This window comes from Arvicanthis niloticus, chromosome 6, assembly GCF_011762505.2.
Source record: "Arvicanthis niloticus isolate mArvNil1 chromosome 6, mArvNil1.pat.X, whole genome shotgun sequence".
In the NCBI taxonomy this organism is placed as follows: Eukaryota; Metazoa; Chordata; class Mammalia; order Rodentia; family Muridae; genus Arvicanthis; species Arvicanthis niloticus.
In genome coordinates, this window is record NC_047663.1 from 89,401,563 (window position 1) to 89,419,777 (window position 18,215).

Sequence of the window (18,215 nt, forward strand, 5' to 3'; positions counted from 1 at the left end):
TTTGATGAGGCGCGCTGGATCCGGGAAGAGAACGGACTACAGATCCCAGGATCCCTTTAGGATGGGCTTCTGGGCAAAACTGTAGGCGTCCACGAGGTCTGAGTGTTACTGCGCCAGGGGAAGATGTCCAGAGTCTGGGTTGTGATTTTGTACAAGGTCTGAACCGGTTGTCTGAAGCTTTGGGGCAGTAGGTGGTACAGTCCAACCTGGGTGCCTGGGCTGCTTTCTACCTCTTCCAGCCTCTTCAGCGATGTCTGGTTTCTTTCCCAGCAGTCTGAAGCAGCAATCGTGCTGGACCTGCTCCGTCCAAGGTTACTCCATCTGAGTGAGATCCGTGGTTACTTGTGTGCTAGATAGACTCATCACTTTCTCTAGAGAAACACTGGCATCTAATTGAGACATCTTCCTATGTCCTTTGAGTTATGTGCACAAGAGCCCCCAAGCTATTTCCCTTTAGGGCCCGTTGGCTCCCCGAAATAACTTAATCAATTCCAGCCACTTGTTCTCTGCAACTGGAAGCTACATTAAGAATCAGGCTGCAGAGGAGGCCATAGCACATAGCAAAGGGACACCAAAATCCCCTGGGATGCTCTGCACTCTGGATGTTGTATGACAGATTGGGTGCCATTTGCCTCAGGACCCAGAAAACCTGAGCCTGGCTCAGTAGAGACTACAGATAATGTTTCTGGGAAATCATTCATGTTCCAGAAGCTAGCAAGCCAAAGCCAGGCCATTGAACTCAGAATGCTGTGGGGACACCTATGCCTGAATGTGGAAGACACCAAATTTTGGCAACACAGGAGCAGAGGCTGTCATCTTGAGCCCCCTGACATAGTGAATGAAGTTACCACTCATTCAGCAATGAGCAGTCACTTAATGGCTTCTTTGTTGCATCGGCATTATGGAGATGCTATGGAAATTAGCAAGGCTTATCAGAAGATTAGCAGTAGCTAGCTTGACCACTCATCAGTAGGTGATGCCCATGATCAGAAGAATGGCCAAGATGGATCTAGGACAGTCCTTTGCAGCATCTCTGGTCACTATGGATAATCACTAGTGCAATGATGTATCACTGCACTAAGATGATGGTAACACTGGATCATCCCAGGTTGACTGAGCCCTGAACTATGCTAGTGTAGTATGGGACAGAGGTTGGAACCCCAATGAGTGGAGAGACCACTGTACAGCCTGTAGAGGTCAAGAAGGGCACAGAGACCTCTGCAGGGACAGAAGCCATAGATCGTGGGCAGATGGGACCCAACACTAGTCTGAGATTTGGGGCCAAAGCTACAAAGAAAACAGACCTTCTCTGGGTATAGTTGCATAGTCCTGCTCAGGAGACCGAGGCAGGAGGGTCATAAATTCAAAGTTGACCTGGGCTACAAAGTTTAAAGTTTTGTCTCAAATAGTAGTGGGGTAGGTTGCGATGAAGACTCCTTTAATCACAGCACTTGCACTTGGGAGGCAGAGGCAGGCAGATCTCTCCAAGTTTTGAGGCCAGCCAGGGCCACCAACTGATTCGGTCTTAAAAGCGGGGAGGGGCTGCAGGACACACCTATAATTCCCAACACTTGGGAGGTGAAGACAAGAAGCTCAAGGCCATCCTCTATTACATGGTGAGTTTGAGGACAACCCAAATCACGTAAGACCCTGTCTCAATAAACAGAACACAAAGGTACAGTTATAAAGGTGCATGCTGCAGATAGTTCAGTCAGTGCTTACCCAGCATGTGTGAAACCCTAGGTTTAGTAAGAGACTCAGAAGCTATTACAGAGTCAAGATCCTCATTGGATGAACAGTCAGGAAGCTTGGTGTCCTAGAGAAGACTGGCAGGCCAGTCAGGTCAAAAGCTTGGGTTTAAGCTTTTCTGATTTCCACAAATGACATAAGATACAAGTCAGAGCACCAACCTCGTGGCCAATGTAAATGAAGGTTCCTGACTAAGATTCCTGTTATGCTCTGGGCTTCTTCTAAGATTCCAAAATGTCAGCAGGTTCACAGCAGATATGTGTGAACCTCCTTGAGTTCACCAAAATTGGATATTCCCCAAGGCAGTCAGGGAAGCCAGTATCAATTTAAATTTGCAGATGCTAAGCTTTGTCTATGCTGTTCTCTAACAGATAACTGACCAAGACTAGGAAGATATAAGTAATGTCAGGGGCCAACTGGAGATAGGATTTACTTTGGGCAAAGTGTTCCACTTGCTGCAGGTTCAAGAGTTGGCAAGCCTTGTGGCAAGCCACTCCCTCCACACCCCGCCATCAGAGGTACAGTGAGGAGTCTGCTAGGAGACGACAGCTTCTTCTGAATTATCCTCTAGGCATACTGCTGGCCCCATATAAGAAATTCTTGGACAGCTTTTCCTGGAATGTTTCTACCAACAACCCATTTCAACCGTGAGACCCCCTTACACCATATCCCAAATGGGGAACTGTCTTCCTGGGGCTCAGTTCCCTCAGAATCTTCCACTGGGGGTTGACTGGATTGAATAATAAATCGAGGAGCTGCCAGGCTGTGGTGGGATATCCCCTTGTTTCTAGCTTCTCCTAGGCACAGAGGAACCTTGATGGTGTCACGTAAATGCCTGTGGCTAGAACCTAACTGGGAGTTGAATGGGTCTGCTGCTGCTGATGTGTGGCGTCAGGGTCTGCCGTGCCACCTGAATTCTTTATCAGACACCTCCTCCCATACCCCATGACCACACTGCAGTGATTCCTCTTGGACACAGGATGTATAGGCCAGGGGTAAGAGCACTGTGCCTGAGACCTGTGAGATCCACATCTATACTTTACCCCTGCCTATGTGGCAACCTCAACTGAGGCTCCTGTGGTCCTTCTGGGCTATATTCTGGGCACAAGTCTTACCAGTAAAGGGATGTTGGAGGTCATTGGGACCTTGCCTTTAGAACTCACTTCAGGACCAAGACTCTGCCCAGGGAGTAGCCCATCCTAGAGGAGAAATCCGGGGGCCTCAGGGTGGGCCTGACCTGATCAAGGCAGAAAACAGTGGGTCTCTCATGGTCTGTACTTAAATAGCCAACATCATCCCCCTAGAAACCTGAAGGAGACAAAATCCAGGCCCATAGCCACCCACCCCACCACCCTGTGGAGAAAGAAGCCGGCCTCTGTGTGCGGTAACAGCTTTAATCTGTGGTGGCTGACACATGGGACAGGATCCTGTTGGCCTCCCATCCTTCCATGCCCTGGAGGAAGAGCTACTTCTCAAGGAGCTGAAGCAGATGCCATGAGCAAGTTGGTGACTGGTGTGTTTCCCATGTCTCCTGGAGACCTGTGTTTAAAGTGAGCACTGCAGGGCAAACAGCAGAGACAGGCTGCAAGCCCTTACACAGGGCTTGGACCTGGGCACAGAAAGGCAGGGCTCCAGTATTGATATATTATACATATATATATATATATTTCATATGTATACACAGATAGTTTTCTCTCTGGAAAGTATTAAAAAAATTGATCAACCTTCAATCTATAAAAAATACCTACTCTACATGATAGAAAAATCTCTCCTCCAAGTTTACATTGATTTACACACAAGGCTTTCCCCAAAATGTACAATACGAGGCAACATCTTAAACCGTAGTATAGAAGGGAGGCAGGGTTGGGGGGATAGGCAGTGAAGGGATGCAGGGCAGCATGTGTGGGCACAAGCATTCATACACTCACACTTGTGTGCACACTCATGCATGCGCACACACTTGCACACGCACACGCATACCCCCCCACACCCCCATCCACACACACACACTCACACAGCTTATGGTGTGGTCTTAGACACTGTGCCCAGACTCCAACTAGTGCTCAGGCTCAGGTCCAGCTGCTATGGGTGCCGCAGCTCTGTGGGTGGTGCAGGGGCAGGCAGCAAGCCTTCCTCTGCCTCTGGGTCAGTGCAGAGCCTCCTCCACCCATCCACTAGCAAAATGATTCCTGGAGGACACCCAGGAATTTAAAGCCAAAAGCAGAGAAGGAAACTGTTCCAGAGGCCTAGACTATTGTCTGGGAAATGTAGACTTCTCCCAAGGCAGCAAAGTCAGCCTGAGGAGGGTGTGGGCCCAGGAGCCAAGGCAGGCCACACCTGAGGAGAAGCAGCACCTGCACCGGGGTCAGAGAGGCTGACAATGTTCACCAGTCCAGGAAGTGAGTTCCACCGTCAGCATGACTAGCTGCTCTAGCCCGTACAAGAGGACCAGAGCTGATGAGTTACTGTAGTGAGGGTCTGACCAAAGAATAGCTGTGTGGCTTGGAGGCCCTGGGTCCAAAGGTGAATGGAAGCCCATCTGGTGAGAGACGGCCTGAGCAGTGCAAGGAGAACTAGTGGCCTATGGATCTGGACAGAGCCCACATGTGGCATCTTTGCCTGTCTGTCTTTCCAGCACTACCACTTCTATGTCCAACCTTGGGTCCTCAGCTTGCAGACCATGTGGGAATGGCCAAGCTTGGGTGGCACCATGTCAATAGGAGTGAGAGGCAGCAACTGAGGTGAAAACTCATTTTCTCTCTCTTCCTAACAGGGTGCATAGCAGAAAGAGGGGTGGGCCAGAGACTTAGCAAGGGGCCCATGCCAGCCTGAGAGACTAACCCCACATATCTGCATACTGCTGAGCAGACATAGGTGTTGTTGGTGAGGCCGGCTTGTGGTGGGAGGCCCTGGCTTCCTGATGTTCAGAGAGCCAGCCCCACTCTTTGCTTGCTGTGGACTTCCCTGTCTTCCTTCTTACTCCCAGTCCAGCTGCATGAGGGGCCCACACACCCTAGGCTTGGTAAGCTGCAGGACCTGCTGGTCGTGGCTCTTTGTGGCAAGACAGGGCCACTCTTGGGTGCTGTGGAGTCTATAACCAGCCCAAACTGGGCTAAGATGTACTATTTGACCTCCAGGATGGATGGGTTGGTCTCCAGGATGGCCACAATAATCCTGTCAATGTAGTCCTGCAGGCGGAAATTGATCTCCTCCTGCTTCTGGATTGCTTCCATGAGCTGCAGGAAAGCAAAGGGTCAGTGCAGGGAAAGGAAGAGGCCTGTGAAGGATAAAGAGTCTAGGGTTACACAAAGGCAGGGCAAGGTACCTCATCTCGGGAGACAGAGCTGATTTCTGCAGCCAGTGATTCCGAGAAGGACGTGGAGAAGAGGCTCTTGGCACCCTGGATGCTGAGGGTGATGATCTGTCCATTTAGCTCATCATTTTGCTCCTTCAGGTTACGGTTGTCCTAGGGGACATGGCAGTGTCACACTGGGCTATGCCCTTGCTGGGACAAGGACCTTCCAGGAAGAACCCCAGCTTGGTGTCCCCTTTCATGCCAGCCTCTCAGGAGCTTCTGTGAGGGTAGACACAAGGGCAGAGCCACACCTGTTTGAGTCTGCGGACCTCCTGTTCCAGCTCACTCTCCCGTGCACGGCTGTTGTACTCCTGCAGGCCCAGGCTGCTGCTGCGGCCCCGACGCTGCTCTACCTCCAGTCTGAGGAGCTGCAGGTGTTCTAGCTGCTTGCGGAGGTCCTCGATCAGCTGTGAGGTAACCACAAGGTAGGCTCCTGCTAGTTGGCCTAACCACCCTCTCCTGGGAGGATGCTAACCTGTGTTCCAAGAAGCTACCTCCCAGTGGGTTCAGTTCTAGGGGCACTGCCCAGAATGGCAGGAAACTGTTTCCTGGCCTCCACCAAACAGCAGGCTACATCAGATAATATGGGAACATGGGGAGGAGACAAATGGCTCAGCTCACCTCCTGAGTTGCTTCCTTGTCTCTCTGGAATTGGTGACGCTCATGGCTCAGCCTGTCCCCCATTTTCCTCTTATTCTCCTGTTCTTCACTGAGCCGCTGTGTCAACTCTTCAATCTCATCCAGCATCTTCTGCTTCTCCTGCAAAAACAGACACCTGTGTGGACAGGTAGTGGCGCTGCTTTACCCCACATGCAGCCTGACCCGATGGCCTGGGCTGTAGACCACTGATCTCCAGTCCAGTGACACACTGTCCATGGCAGGACTATGTCTATGCTTTCCTGTCATCCTGTCAAAGCTGTCCTGCTTGTGGCCAAGGGACCTTCATCAGAACAAGACCTAGCCCAGTATTTATGGGAAGCTCTGGCTTAGCTCCTCCTCTGGTTTATAAGAGTCAGCCTAGGTAGGCTGGAAATATTCAGTTTCCCACAGGGCATTCTGTGAGGGTGCCTAGAGTGGTGGCCTCTCAGCAGTAGACTGGAACAGGAGTTAACAGTACTGCCTCTGCCTGGTGATGTGCAAGACCATCTTGCCGTCACCTCAGGTGAGTTGGGAAGGTGGGCTCTGAGCCTTCAGGCCCCGAGTCTGTGGGAGAGCTGAAAGGCCGGGTTGGGGAACTTGTTTGAACAGCAGATCCTTCACAGTTGAGCACAGTAGGGCCCAGTGTTGCCAACCTGCCCTCCCCTGTTCAGAAGGCCCTGGCCACATGTCCTGGCTCCATGCTGGTGTTACAAGCAGAGGGCAGAGGACAGAATTTATTCTAGGCAGGGCCTTCCCCACAAATACCAAGCCAGTGGCTCACCTCCTCAAGGCGTTCGATGTTGGCCTTCAGACAAGGTGTGCAAGACCGCAGCTCACTGTTCTCCTCATCCAGCTGCTGCAACCTGGGACACAAGAACAGATCAGGACTGGCTCCCCCTAAAATGTGCCTCCAAAGGACAAGGGAGTTCTAGCTATGGAGGAATACTCAATCACCGGGAGCTATTTTGTGACCCACGATAGTCCTAAATGTCGTGGCTAGTCCTTATCTAGCTTTTTTTGTGGTCTGTTTTATATTTTGAGATAGCATATTATAAAGCCCATGTTGGCCTCAACCTTTCTGTGTAGACATGGATAACACTGAATTCCTGTCTCCTGAGTGCCAAGATTACAAGTGTGTGCTACCTTGCACTGGCCATGATGGCTTTTAAAGGCACTCTGGGTTTAGGAATTTTAGGTTATAGAAAAGCTGTAGACAGTGCAGTCTCTGTGTTTGTTTTCCTCTATGGTCTGCCTATTCAACACTGTGGTACATTACAACCTATGCCCAGCTGGGCTACACTATGAATCAATTCACATTCCACCAAACCCCAGGATTTCACAGCATTATCCTTGTGTCTTTTATATTTCCTGGTCTGTGTGTCTCCCAGACTGTCATACTGTAGTAGTCCCTGACGTATATTCTGCAAAATGTGCCTCAGACTGTTTTTTGGTGGTAGGACTTAGGGGGACATGTTTAGGAAAAGTTCTTCCGCAGTGAAGTCCTTATCATAGTCACATGACACCCACCGCCATCATCATCATGGGTCACTTGGTTAAGGTATGTCTGCTAGGCTATATACCTCTACTTGTCTCTTAGTTTATACCCCAAGAGAGGGACCCCACACAAGTTCCTGGAGAGGCATTTACTGACACTCTTTGGTATTCCTCTGGGAGTAATACTCCTGTCTACTATTTACAGGCTGGCTGTGTGGCTAAGGACTCCAGCCCATCTCATTTACACCCTGGCTGGCTTCCCAAGGGACTGTTACCATCGCCACTTCCAGCTCTAGTCACTGAGGCTCTTTCAGTTGGCCCCAGTGTCCCTTTGGCGCAGCTCCATCACTGTGTGGGTGTATATGGGTATTTCCATTGTCAGTTGTTCCTAGAGTGTGACTGTTAATGAACCAAGCATCCATGATGTCTCTGTGTTCACCAGGCTGGCCTTATGTTCAACTGAACCTGAATTTAATCCCCAAAACCCACAGGGTACGAAAAGAGAACCAGTTCCCACAAGTTGTTCTCTTTACTTTTCACACATGTACATGCATACGCAAACACATAACACACACAAATAAATTAGTGTAATTTAAAAATTAAAACAAAATTTTTAAGCATATCTTTTCATGTGAGCATCCCTTTTTGTCTCCTTTTCTTTCTGTCTTTTCTTTTCTCTCTTTTTTTTTTGTTTTATGTTTTTCAAGATAGAGTTTCTCTGTGTAGCCCTGGCTGTCCTGAAACTCAATCTGTAGACCAGGCTGGCTTGAACTCCCAGAGATCTGCTTGCCTCTGTCTCCTGAGCGCTGGCATAAAAGGTGTGTCCCACCAATACCTGGCTGAGTGTCCCTTTAAGCTCTCCCTAGATGTTATACTTCCTTGGTAGACAGGAGTTCTCCTGCCTGCACCTAAGCTTTGCTCACCTGGCCTGCAGGTTCTCAATCTCTATGCTCTTTTCACGCTCCATCTTGCACAGAAGCTCCTTCTGCTTCCTGGTTTCTTCCAGAACCTTCTCTTGGGCTCTGAACTCCTGCTCCTTCAACTGCTCTTCCAAGGCATTGGCTCTGAGGGCAAAGGGAAGGCACACATCTGTAAGGTGTATGAAGCGTTGCTCTGAGGCACTGTGTACTGACCAGGTAGCAGCTGTCCCAGGAAGGCCACTTCAAACTTAGACATGCACAACCTGAAGAGTCAGAAAGTGTTAGGCGACAGAACTGGGCAGAAAGCGACTGTGACAGCACGTCCATACTGCTAAGGCAAGTATAGATGTGAGAGGAAGCACAGTTAGACTGCGGTGAGGTTTCCACAGCCTACCCAAGGAGCTAGATCAGCTTCTTTATGTGCAGGCACTAAAGGCTGTGATGGAGTCACACCTAAAGACGATTCACTCTGCACCTTGTGCCCTCCAGGATCACTTAGAGAAGAGCCTTGTTTAGGCTTGAGGCTTTGGCCTCTTCCCCAGCTTCCTGCAGAAGACAGGGATGGTCAGACATAGTCCCTGAGAAAAGTACTGCCAGCACTGTCCACAGGTGTGAAGAAGCTATAGCCCTGGTGTGTGCACCTCAGCTCCTCTTTGGTAAATGAGCACGAAGAGCGGTGTAGAACACAAGACAGCACAGGGGTCTGCAGCACACATAAAACAACATGTCACACTGACACCTATGGCATGGAAGGCACGTGTCTGGGGCTGTGTGGAAGTCAGAGTGGGAAGAACAGACACACCCATAATCCCATCTCTCAGGAGGCAGAGGCAGGGGAGCTCTGTGAGTTCAAGGCCAGCCTGATCTATAGAGCGAGCTCCAGGACAGCCAGGGTTACAAGGAGAAGCCCTGTCTTGAAAACTAAAAACTACTCTCAGAAATGAATGTTAGGAGGCTGTGGCTCAGAAGATGGGGGCCTGCTCAGCATATACACGACCCTGAGCTGACTACAGTGAGAGACAGAGCTGGGGAGAAAAGGAGGAAGTGAAAATGAGGAAGAAAATTAAAACAGAAAAGTTTCAAAATCAAAACAGAAGATATAAGGGAAAAGGGAAAAGGCAACAAGATAGTATCAGAGCTTAGGAAAACAAAATTAAAGTTCTAGAAGATCCACCTTGACCAAAAGAAGTCAAGGCTGATGAAAAAAGGAAGAGCCTGCAGAGAGAGCTTTAGAATTCCCCTGAAGGGGTGGCAAGATGGACTGGCAGGTAAAGGCGCTTGCTTCCAAGCCTAACTACCCGAGTTTTAGTAAGAAAATGAATAGCCTTGATCTGTTTGCATGCACAAGAGTACACACACACACACACACACACACACACACACATTTGTCCAGTTAAAACCAAACACTCAGCATAGAAACCTTTGAGAGCTACATGGAGGTATCCAGGGTAATAAACAGAACAGTAGCCCGGATTCCATGCAAGTGAAGGCCAGCCACATCTAGAACACATCCTTTCCCCCTCCTTGTGTTTTGAAAGGGCCTCACTCTGTGGCCTAGGCTGGCTTCAAACTTACCATACCGCTGCCACTTTTCTTTTGCTCTGTGCAGATAGTATGGTATGTCATTTCATCTTGCTCATGTGAGGACACCACATAGCTTGTCTTCCAGTTCAGTTTAGCTTTTGGCTAAGCCACTTGAAAAGGCTGAGGTCTGCAGAGGCCATCCACGGCTCTGCACAGCACCTCCTTTATTTGTTCCTCCATGACAGGGCTCTGCCCTCAGCCCCATAAGCCCTCCCTGCTGTCCTCATGGACAACATGGGAGCTGCACTAACTCCATTTCCTCATTTGTAGAGTGGGGAAAGTATCCACCTCCCAGAGGTACTGAGTGACAAGAGCCCTGGGAGACTTAACGCAGGACCAATGGGATGTTTCCCCCAGGCCAGGATCTCAGAAACAGTCATCAGAAGCTACCATACTATGGACTAGCTACAGATAGACCCTGGGTCAGCCCCATGAAGAGTATCAAGTGTTGCAGAAAGCTGAGCTGTAACGGCTCTCTCTGGATGTGCCAACAATCTCCAATTTTGTGGCTCTGTTCTGAACTCAGAGCCTCATGCAGCACACAGTCTACTCCTGAGAAACAATCTCCACTTGAATTTATTTGTTTAATTTTTTTTTGAAAGTTTTTTTTTTAATGTGTGTGGCTGTTTTGCCTGCATGTATGTTTGTGTACCACATGTACTGTCAGTGAGGCCGGAGGAGGGTGTTGGATTCTCTAGAACTGGATTTGTAGACAGTTGTGAGCTGCCATGTAGGTACCAGGAATCAAATCCAGATCCTCTAGAAGAGCCACCAATACTCTCACCTGCTAAACTATCTCTCCAATGCCTTATTTTAAAATCAATCTCTCTCTCTCCCTCTCCCCCCCACCCGTGTGTACATATGTGTTGTATGTGCTTGTGGACGTCAGAGGACAACTTCAGGTGTCATCCTTAGGAACACTGTCGGTTTCCTTTGAAGTTCACTGACTAGGCTATATTGGCTGGCCAGCAAGTCCCAAGGATCCTCCTGTTTCTATCTCCCCAATGCTGGGATTGCAAGTGTGTGCTCTCATGCTTAACATTTTATGTAGGACTTGTACCCAGGTCCCCATGTTTGCCAAGGCAAGCTATTTCCCTAGTACCATTTCATATACCTTAAGTTGGTCTTGGACACACTGTATAGCTAAGAATAACCTTGAACTCACAATTCTTCTACCTCTACCTCCCCAGTGTTTGGAATGTATGCCTAGCTTTCCATTTTAAGCTGTACCTCCCCTCCTGGCTCCTAGGGAATAGAATTATCTTGCTTGCACACAGGCAGGTAGTACCCTTGCTCACTTCTCTAGGGCTCTACTGTCTATGATATTGTGGAAACTGATTATCAAGCAGTTAGAGTCCTCTGGCCATGCCTGGCACCCACCCAGCATGTGAGTGGATGGGTGGTATCAGATAAGAACACGTTCTCTGCAGGATTCTGCTCAGTGAGGTGGAGGATGCATATGGTGTGAGTGATGCTTTGGGCAGGGCCAGGCCTCAAGCCACACTCACCTGTGCACCAGCTGGAGGTTCTCTTGCCTCAGCCTGCCATGTTGCTCGCCAGCAGCTGCACTGTCCTTCTCCAGCTCTGACACACGTCTCTCCAGGAAGATGACCTAGGTAAAGAGATGACTGCCTGAGGAACAAGTTGGAAGAGGTAGACACTGTGCCTGCAAGGGAACACCTGGGAGGCAGATGGGATTCCCATACCCACTTGCTGAGTGGGAGTTGGGCTCATCCTTAGAGACTATCTCATAAATCCAGAGCAATGCAGCTCCCACAGGGTCACAGTCAACTCAACAGAGCACAGGCAGGTGTCACTGGGAAATTCAAGCTCTAATGGCCTCATGGCTTGCGCATGGGACCATGAAGCTCACCCAGACACACATTCACATGTGAGACTCAACTGCCAGACAAAACACATGAAGGAGGCCCACATGTTGGGGACAGTAGAGACAGAAATGGCCACGTCTCAGTTTTTTCCTCCTTCAGGAGAGAAGATACTATAAGGAGAAATGGAGACAAACAGAGGAAGGATTTAGCCTCAGAACACAGGGAGCCCTGAAGGTACTGTGGAGAAAGGAATATAGCAAAGGTGAGGCTGGGTACAGTAACAATGAAGCAAAGTGGAGGAGAGGCCTGGCAGAAACAAAACAGGAGGAGCCAAGGCAGGTGTAAGGCTGGGAGGGCACCAAGCCAAGCAGGCACCGGTGAATTCACGGCCAGGTACAGAGGACATCGGGTGGCTAAGTACACTGTGAGGAAAGGCAGGGAAGTGAGGTGAGATACTGAGGACGCCAAGTGGGCTGCAAGTTGAGGGTGGGTAAGGTGCCTGGAGGGTACAGGGGGAACCAGGTAGGGTTGTCGCTGCCACCCTTCCCAGACTCACACAGGCCCTTGGCAAAGGGGCATGACCACAGTGAGACACCTGGCCAGGCTGCAGCAATATGCATAAGGCAAGCCCGTGGTCGTGTTATCTTCTGTAGTGTTTAAGATGGGAATGGCCCCAAAGGACTCGTGGGTTTAAATGGCTGCTGTGATGGCTAATCATGGTTGTCAACTCAATTACATCTGGAGTTGACTAAAAGCCCAGCGGCTGAACAGACCTGTGAGTCCCAGCCTAGGAGGGTGACGGCGGCTAAAGCGAGGACAGTAATTGGTAGGAATGGAGTCCTGTGACTTGGGGTGGAAATGGAGGGAGGACCATAATGGAGCTGAGAACTTTGAACCCTGAGATTCTCAAGGGTTCATCTCACCTGAAGAGGTAGCCTCCCCACCTCAGCAGAAGGTGTATTCCAACACCCTGAAACACTGCCTTTTTTACCTTTGACTGAGGAAATCAATCCTTCATTGTCTGCTAAACCAGCGTGACTTTCTCTGGAGGAGAGGCCAGGCAACACAATACTGATGTCTTCAGGCCCGACCAACAGTTGCTTCTAGACCCATAACCAGACTGAAGGCTAAGCAGGCTCCTAGAGGGGAGCGTGGAAAGTCCACGAGGAAGTTCTCTACACGATTAAAGAGCTTAGTGAGTTTGCTAATTTATTCAAGCAGAAGTCTGGGGAATGTGAAGGAATGGATTTTAAGGTGTAGGATAATGGTGGAAGAAACATAAAACTGGATCGGGCAGAGTTTATTGATATGGGCCCACAAAGTGGAGATTCTAGGTTTAATATGGAAGCACTCACAGGTGTCAAAAGCCAGGTCGTAGTGGCATACACCTTTAATGCCAGCGCTTAGGAGTCAGAGGTAGGCAGACCTCTATAAATTTGAGGCCAGCCTTGTCTACAAAGATAGTTCCAGAACAGCCAAAGGCTACAGAGAAACCCTATCTTGAAAAACAAAACAAAAACAAACAAACAAACAAACAAACAAAAAACCCAAAACGTTGTCAGAAGTCTGAGTGGTGTCTTAAGCACCGCTCAGGAGACTGCCTGTTGGGAAGGGGCTGGAAATGCCAGGTCTCCACAATGGGAAGGCACAGGAGACTCATCTGTCACTAACAGTGTCAGGCAAAAAATGCTGAGAGGGCCCCGGCACACCTGAAGACCTTACTCTGGAAGAATTAAATGCAATGGGTTTAACTGGGCCCATAAGCAGCAGGGGCCAGGTGGCACCACTGAATTGCCAAAGGTAGGTGATTTACTTATTGTACTGGGCAGCACGGGCAAAGTGAATTTGATGGTGGCATGACTTGTATGGACCTTTGGTACTGGCTAATCAATCATGGTGTCTCCAGGCATGACATAGATAAGAAGCCTGTTGCATTTTGGTTTGATATGTATAAGCAGAAACATCCTAAAACAAATGAAGAAAGGTTACACTGGATCATGGCAAAAGGGAATCTATGCCTGTGATCCAATTCCAGGCTTGAGCCAGGTTCCCCTGAGGAAGGACCTTGATAAAATACCTAAGAGTTATTAAGCCTTTCCACAGTTCATCCCCACAGGTACCTGTGCTGTGGCCGTTTATAAGGTTAACTATACACTGGGGGAAAGGGAATCACTTTCTTAGGTCTATTAGTTCTGAATTGATGCTAATCCCAGGAATCCCCAAGAAACACTTAGACAAGGGGCTTATGGAGGTCAGGTGATTAGGAGTTTTTACTAAAGTCTGACTTATAGTAGGTCTGGGGGTGGGAGGTCCCTGAACTCATCCTATGGCTTTTTTTTTTTTTTTTTTTTTTTTTTTTTTTTTTTGGTTTTTCGAGACAGGGTTTCTCTGTGTAGCCCTGGCTGTCCTGGAACTCACTCTGTAGACCAGGTTGGCCTCGAACTCAGAAATCCGCCTGCCTCTTCCTCCCAAGTGCTGGGATTAAAGGCGTGCGCCACCACCGCCCGGCATCCTATGGCTATTATAATTGGGATAGATACACTTAGAAGTAGAACTCTCAAGTTGGTCACCTGACCTGTGGAGTGAGGGCTATTATAATTAGAAAGGCTGAGTGGAAGTCTTCAGAGTTGCCTCTGCTAGGGCAAATAGTGAGAACCTGGATCCAACATACCCTGATGCCCTTAAACCAACAGGCTGAGACACAGGAAGAACAGTGTTAGGAGTGGTAACTGATCCGGATTTCCAAGGGAAATTGAATTGCTTTTCCACAACAGCAGAAAGAAGATTATGTGTGGCGTGCAGGACATCCTTTGGGTGTCCCTTGGGGCTACTGTGCCCTGTGATTAAAGTCTACTGGAAACTACAACAGCCTAATCCAGGCAGGATGACAGAGGGAAGAGACTCTTCAGGAATGACAGTAAGGGTCGTTCCTCCAGGAAAAGCCAATACCTGCTGAGGTGCTTGCTGAAGGTGGGGGAAATGTGGAATGAGCAGTAGAGGAAATCGGTTTGGGACCACGTGACCAGTCACAAAGACATGGATCATAATAATTCACAAGAGAGTTTCTGTCCTATTTTGTTATGAATGTGTTTGTACAGATATTTGTTTCCTTTCCTCAATTTGTCATGAAAAATAACACCAATTAAGAGAATATCAATGGCTACCATATTTAAATTTGAGAGATACTCAAAGAATGTCTCTCAAGGGACACTGCAATCTATTTGGAATTGTATGTGGGATTGTTATATGATGTTAGGTGTAATTATGACCTGGTTATTGTTTTCATTTGGCAATTAAATATGACATGAAGAGATATGATTGTCAAGTTAACAAGTTGCGAAACTGTCATGGCTATTCTTGGTTGTCAACTCAACTAAATCTGGAATTAAATAAAACCCAAGGGCCTGGGTACACCTGTGAGGAATTCCTCCCAACCCCAAGACAGATTTTCTCTGTGTAGCCCTTGCTGTCTTGGAATGCAATCTGTAGTCCAGGCTGGCCTCAAACTCAGAGATCTGCCTGCCTCAGCCTCTCTAGTGCAAGGGAGGGATTTTTTTCTTTTCTTTTCTTTTCATGATTTATTTATTTATTTATTTATTTATTATGCATACAGCATCCTGCCTGCATGTACATCTGCAGGCCAGAAGAGGGCATCAGACCCCATTACAGATGGTTGTGAGCCACCATGTGGTTGCTAGGAACTGAACTCAGGACCTCTGAAAGAGCAGCCAGTGCTCTTAACCGCTCAACCATCTCTCCAGCCCAGGATTTTTTTCTTATATTTTGGTTGTAAGCATAGCCTTTAATGGTTGAGCCATCTCTCTAGCCCAAGGGATTTTTTTTTTAATTAGGTAATTTGAAGTGGGAAGACCACCTTTACTTTGGGCCTTTACTTTGGGCCACACCTGCAGGCAGCTCTTTGCCTGCCTGCTCTTACTCTCACTGGCGAGTCCATTCCTTCTTCCCTGGCATCAGAGCCCATTTTTCTGGCATACACTAAAGAGCAGACGAGACATCCAGCCTTGTGGACTGAACAACTACTAGATTCTTTGGACCTTTCACTGGTACATGGCCATTGTTAGACAAGCTGGACCACAGCCTGTAAACTATTCTAATAAATTCCCATATCTATCTATCTACCTCCCACCCCTGTGTGTGTGTGTGTGTGTGTGTGTGTGTGTGTGTGTATGTGTGTATGTGGGGAAAAAAAATATATATATATATTCTGTAAGTTCTTTTCCCTTATAAAACCCTGACTGATACAGCTAGAGCTGGGCTCCAGTTGATGAAACTGGGAAGGATTAGGACTCTTTTTGGAGGAGGTGTGTCACTGGAGTCAAAAGCCCCCCACCCTTTCCAGTGTTCTCTCTATCACATGGCTGTGTCTTACAATGTGAGCTCTAAGCTGCTACTCTGGAGCCATGCCTGTCTAGTCTGCCTGCCACCATGTTCCCTGCCATGATGGTGATGGACTTCCATCCCTCTGGAACTGTAAGTCCCAAGTAATATCTGTCTTCTTTAAGTTGCCTTGGCCATGGAGCCCTATCACAGTAATAGTGTCGCGTGTGTGTGTGTGTGTCTGTGTCTCAGGGAGGCCATTGCATGAAGCTGTGAAAGTGAAGACTGGATCTTGTTAGAGACCCCAAGATACTGGAGATGCAAAGCCTTGAAATGTCTGCCAGGGAGAGAATCAGCCCAAGAGAGAGAAGTCAGCCAAGCTGGAAGGGTGGAGCTACCTATGCCCTTTGACACTGGACATGGAGCTGCAAAATTTGGAGTTTGCCCTGCTAGGTTTTGGTCTTGCTTTAGGTTCAGTATTTCCCCACTGTGCCCCTATCCCTGTCTTCTAAAATGGAATATATTCTCTGTACTGCATGCTGGAAGCATGTAATTTGCTTTTAAGTTTACTTATAGTTACAATTAAGAGATTACCTTGAGACTCAAAGACTTAGGACTTTTAAGCTATGTTGAGACTGTGAAAGATGCTGGGCCGTTTGAAGATGTACTACATGCATTATGCATTATGATATGGCCACAAAAATATGGGGCCAAAGAGGGAAATGCAGTGGCTGAGATGAGAATGGCCCCCATAGGCATGTATATTGGAATGGTCAGCCTTGAGCTGAAGAAACTGTTTGGGAAGGAGGAGGAGGTGTGGTCTTGTTGGAAGAGGTGTGTCACTGGAGGCAGGCTTTTGAGTTTTCAAAACCCCCAGCCACTCCTAGTTAGCTGACTCTGCCTCATGACTGTTTAAGATGTGAGTTCTCAGTTGTTAACCCGGGCCCTGCCTGCTGCCATGCTCCCAGCCGTGATGGTCATGGACTCTACCCTCTGAAACTATAAGCCCCAATCGGCATCTGTCCTTGGTGACCAGAAATGACTCATGATTTCCGGGCCCAATCTAGCACAGTAATTAATGGCAGTCTGGAGAGCTGGTTCACTCTTATTCTCCTAGGACTGCCACACGTGTGTGTATTAGTGCAACCACACACATATACACACAAAAAGAAAATACAATAAAGGATTATGACTCTTTTTTAGTTCTATTCTGGCTTGCTCTGTTCAAATCTTACGAAATACCCCTTTTATAACATAAGCATTTGAGGGAACCAGGGCTGAGCAGAGGCTCTAATTAGCTAGGTGGCACCACTGCCACTTCGACTGTCCCAACAATACTCATGTGGGAAAAGAGACCAGGTCTAACCAAGCACCAGCCACCACCTGACAGAGCCCACAGGGAACAGACAGACAGGCCCTCAGCCCCTGTCCCATTCTGGTGATACTGCCTTTCAGCTCTTTCCAGCATTCAGCATGGAGCACCTACCTTGTCAGCAATGTCCTCCTCTGGGCACTCGACAGACTCTGGGGGGGCGTCCTCCAGGGCCTCCATAGTCAGAGTCCCTGACTGGTGCAGATACCTACAGAAAAGAACCAACAGCAGAGGGAAGAATGGGAAAAAACAAACAACAGGCTCTTCACACAAGAGCACTTCCAAGTCCCTCTGAAAGGAAGAGGCCAGCATCAGAGAGCACAGGCCTCAAACTCCTGGGGGGCAGTGTTCTCCTGATCAAAGCACCACTAAGGGGTGTCCCTGGGCCAGATGCCTTTACCAAGAGGCTGGGATTGAGCAGACAGCCTTCTGTAACCTGAGTCCTCCCTGCACCCTTTGGAGCCTGACAGCACATCTCTCCTTGTCAGCTGAGGGGACCAACAGGGTACTTTGGACCAGAGTGCAATAAAACACATCATTCCTCGCCATGGTATGAAACAATATCAAATCCACGAGAGGCCCATCAAACATTAATTCAGGACCTTGGCTCCTGTACAGTACACCTACATGTGTGAATTTTTTTTTTTTCTTTTGAGATGAGGACATTTTGGCTTTTTCACTTAACTTACAGTCTTCCTGCTTTAGCCCCACGACTGCAATGGGTTACTATGGCCAGCTCTACAGACATTTTGCTTCTTTCTGTTCTGAGACACATCTTGCCTTGTAGATGCTGGATGGCTAGTTTAGATCTCAGCATGTAAACCGGCTGGCCACAAATTCAGAGCTCCACCTGCCTCTGCTGGGATTAAAGGTCTGCACGATCATACCCAGTTTCTACATACATTCTTGACACTGGGTTTCTAGTGTGTTCTCTG

The 18,215-nt window shown here is 48.4% G+C and overlaps 1 protein-coding gene across 4 annotated transcripts in view; it reads right to left on the reverse strand.

The window, feature by feature from the left end:
- Positions 1-3,125: 3,125 nt before the first annotated feature.
- The window catches only part of Rab11fip3 (RAB11 family interacting protein 3), a 76,549-nt gene continuing 61,459 nt past the window's right edge, over positions 3,126-18,215 (reverse strand). For 3 of the 4 annotated variants that reach the window (XM_034504942.3, XM_076937109.1, XM_034504943.3), the window contains 8 exons: positions 17,395-17,488; positions 11,250-11,353; positions 8,161-8,301; positions 6,525-6,606; positions 5,726-5,863; positions 5,356-5,511; positions 5,075-5,215; positions 3,126-4,985 (listed from right to left, as the gene is read on the reverse strand). In XM_034504942.3, the coding sequence (XP_034360833.1) occupies positions 4,872-4,985; positions 5,075-5,215; positions 5,356-5,511; positions 5,726-5,863; positions 6,525-6,606; positions 8,161-8,301; positions 11,250-11,353; positions 17,395-17,488 (970 nt within the window). In that variant the 3' untranslated portion in view covers positions 3,126-4,871. Of the gene's footprint in view, positions 4,986-5,074; positions 5,216-5,355; positions 5,512-5,725; positions 5,880-6,524; positions 6,607-8,160; positions 8,302-11,249; positions 11,354-17,394; positions 17,489-18,215 lie in introns of those variants that run through there. The other variant, XR_013111407.1, reaches the window with a different exon arrangement.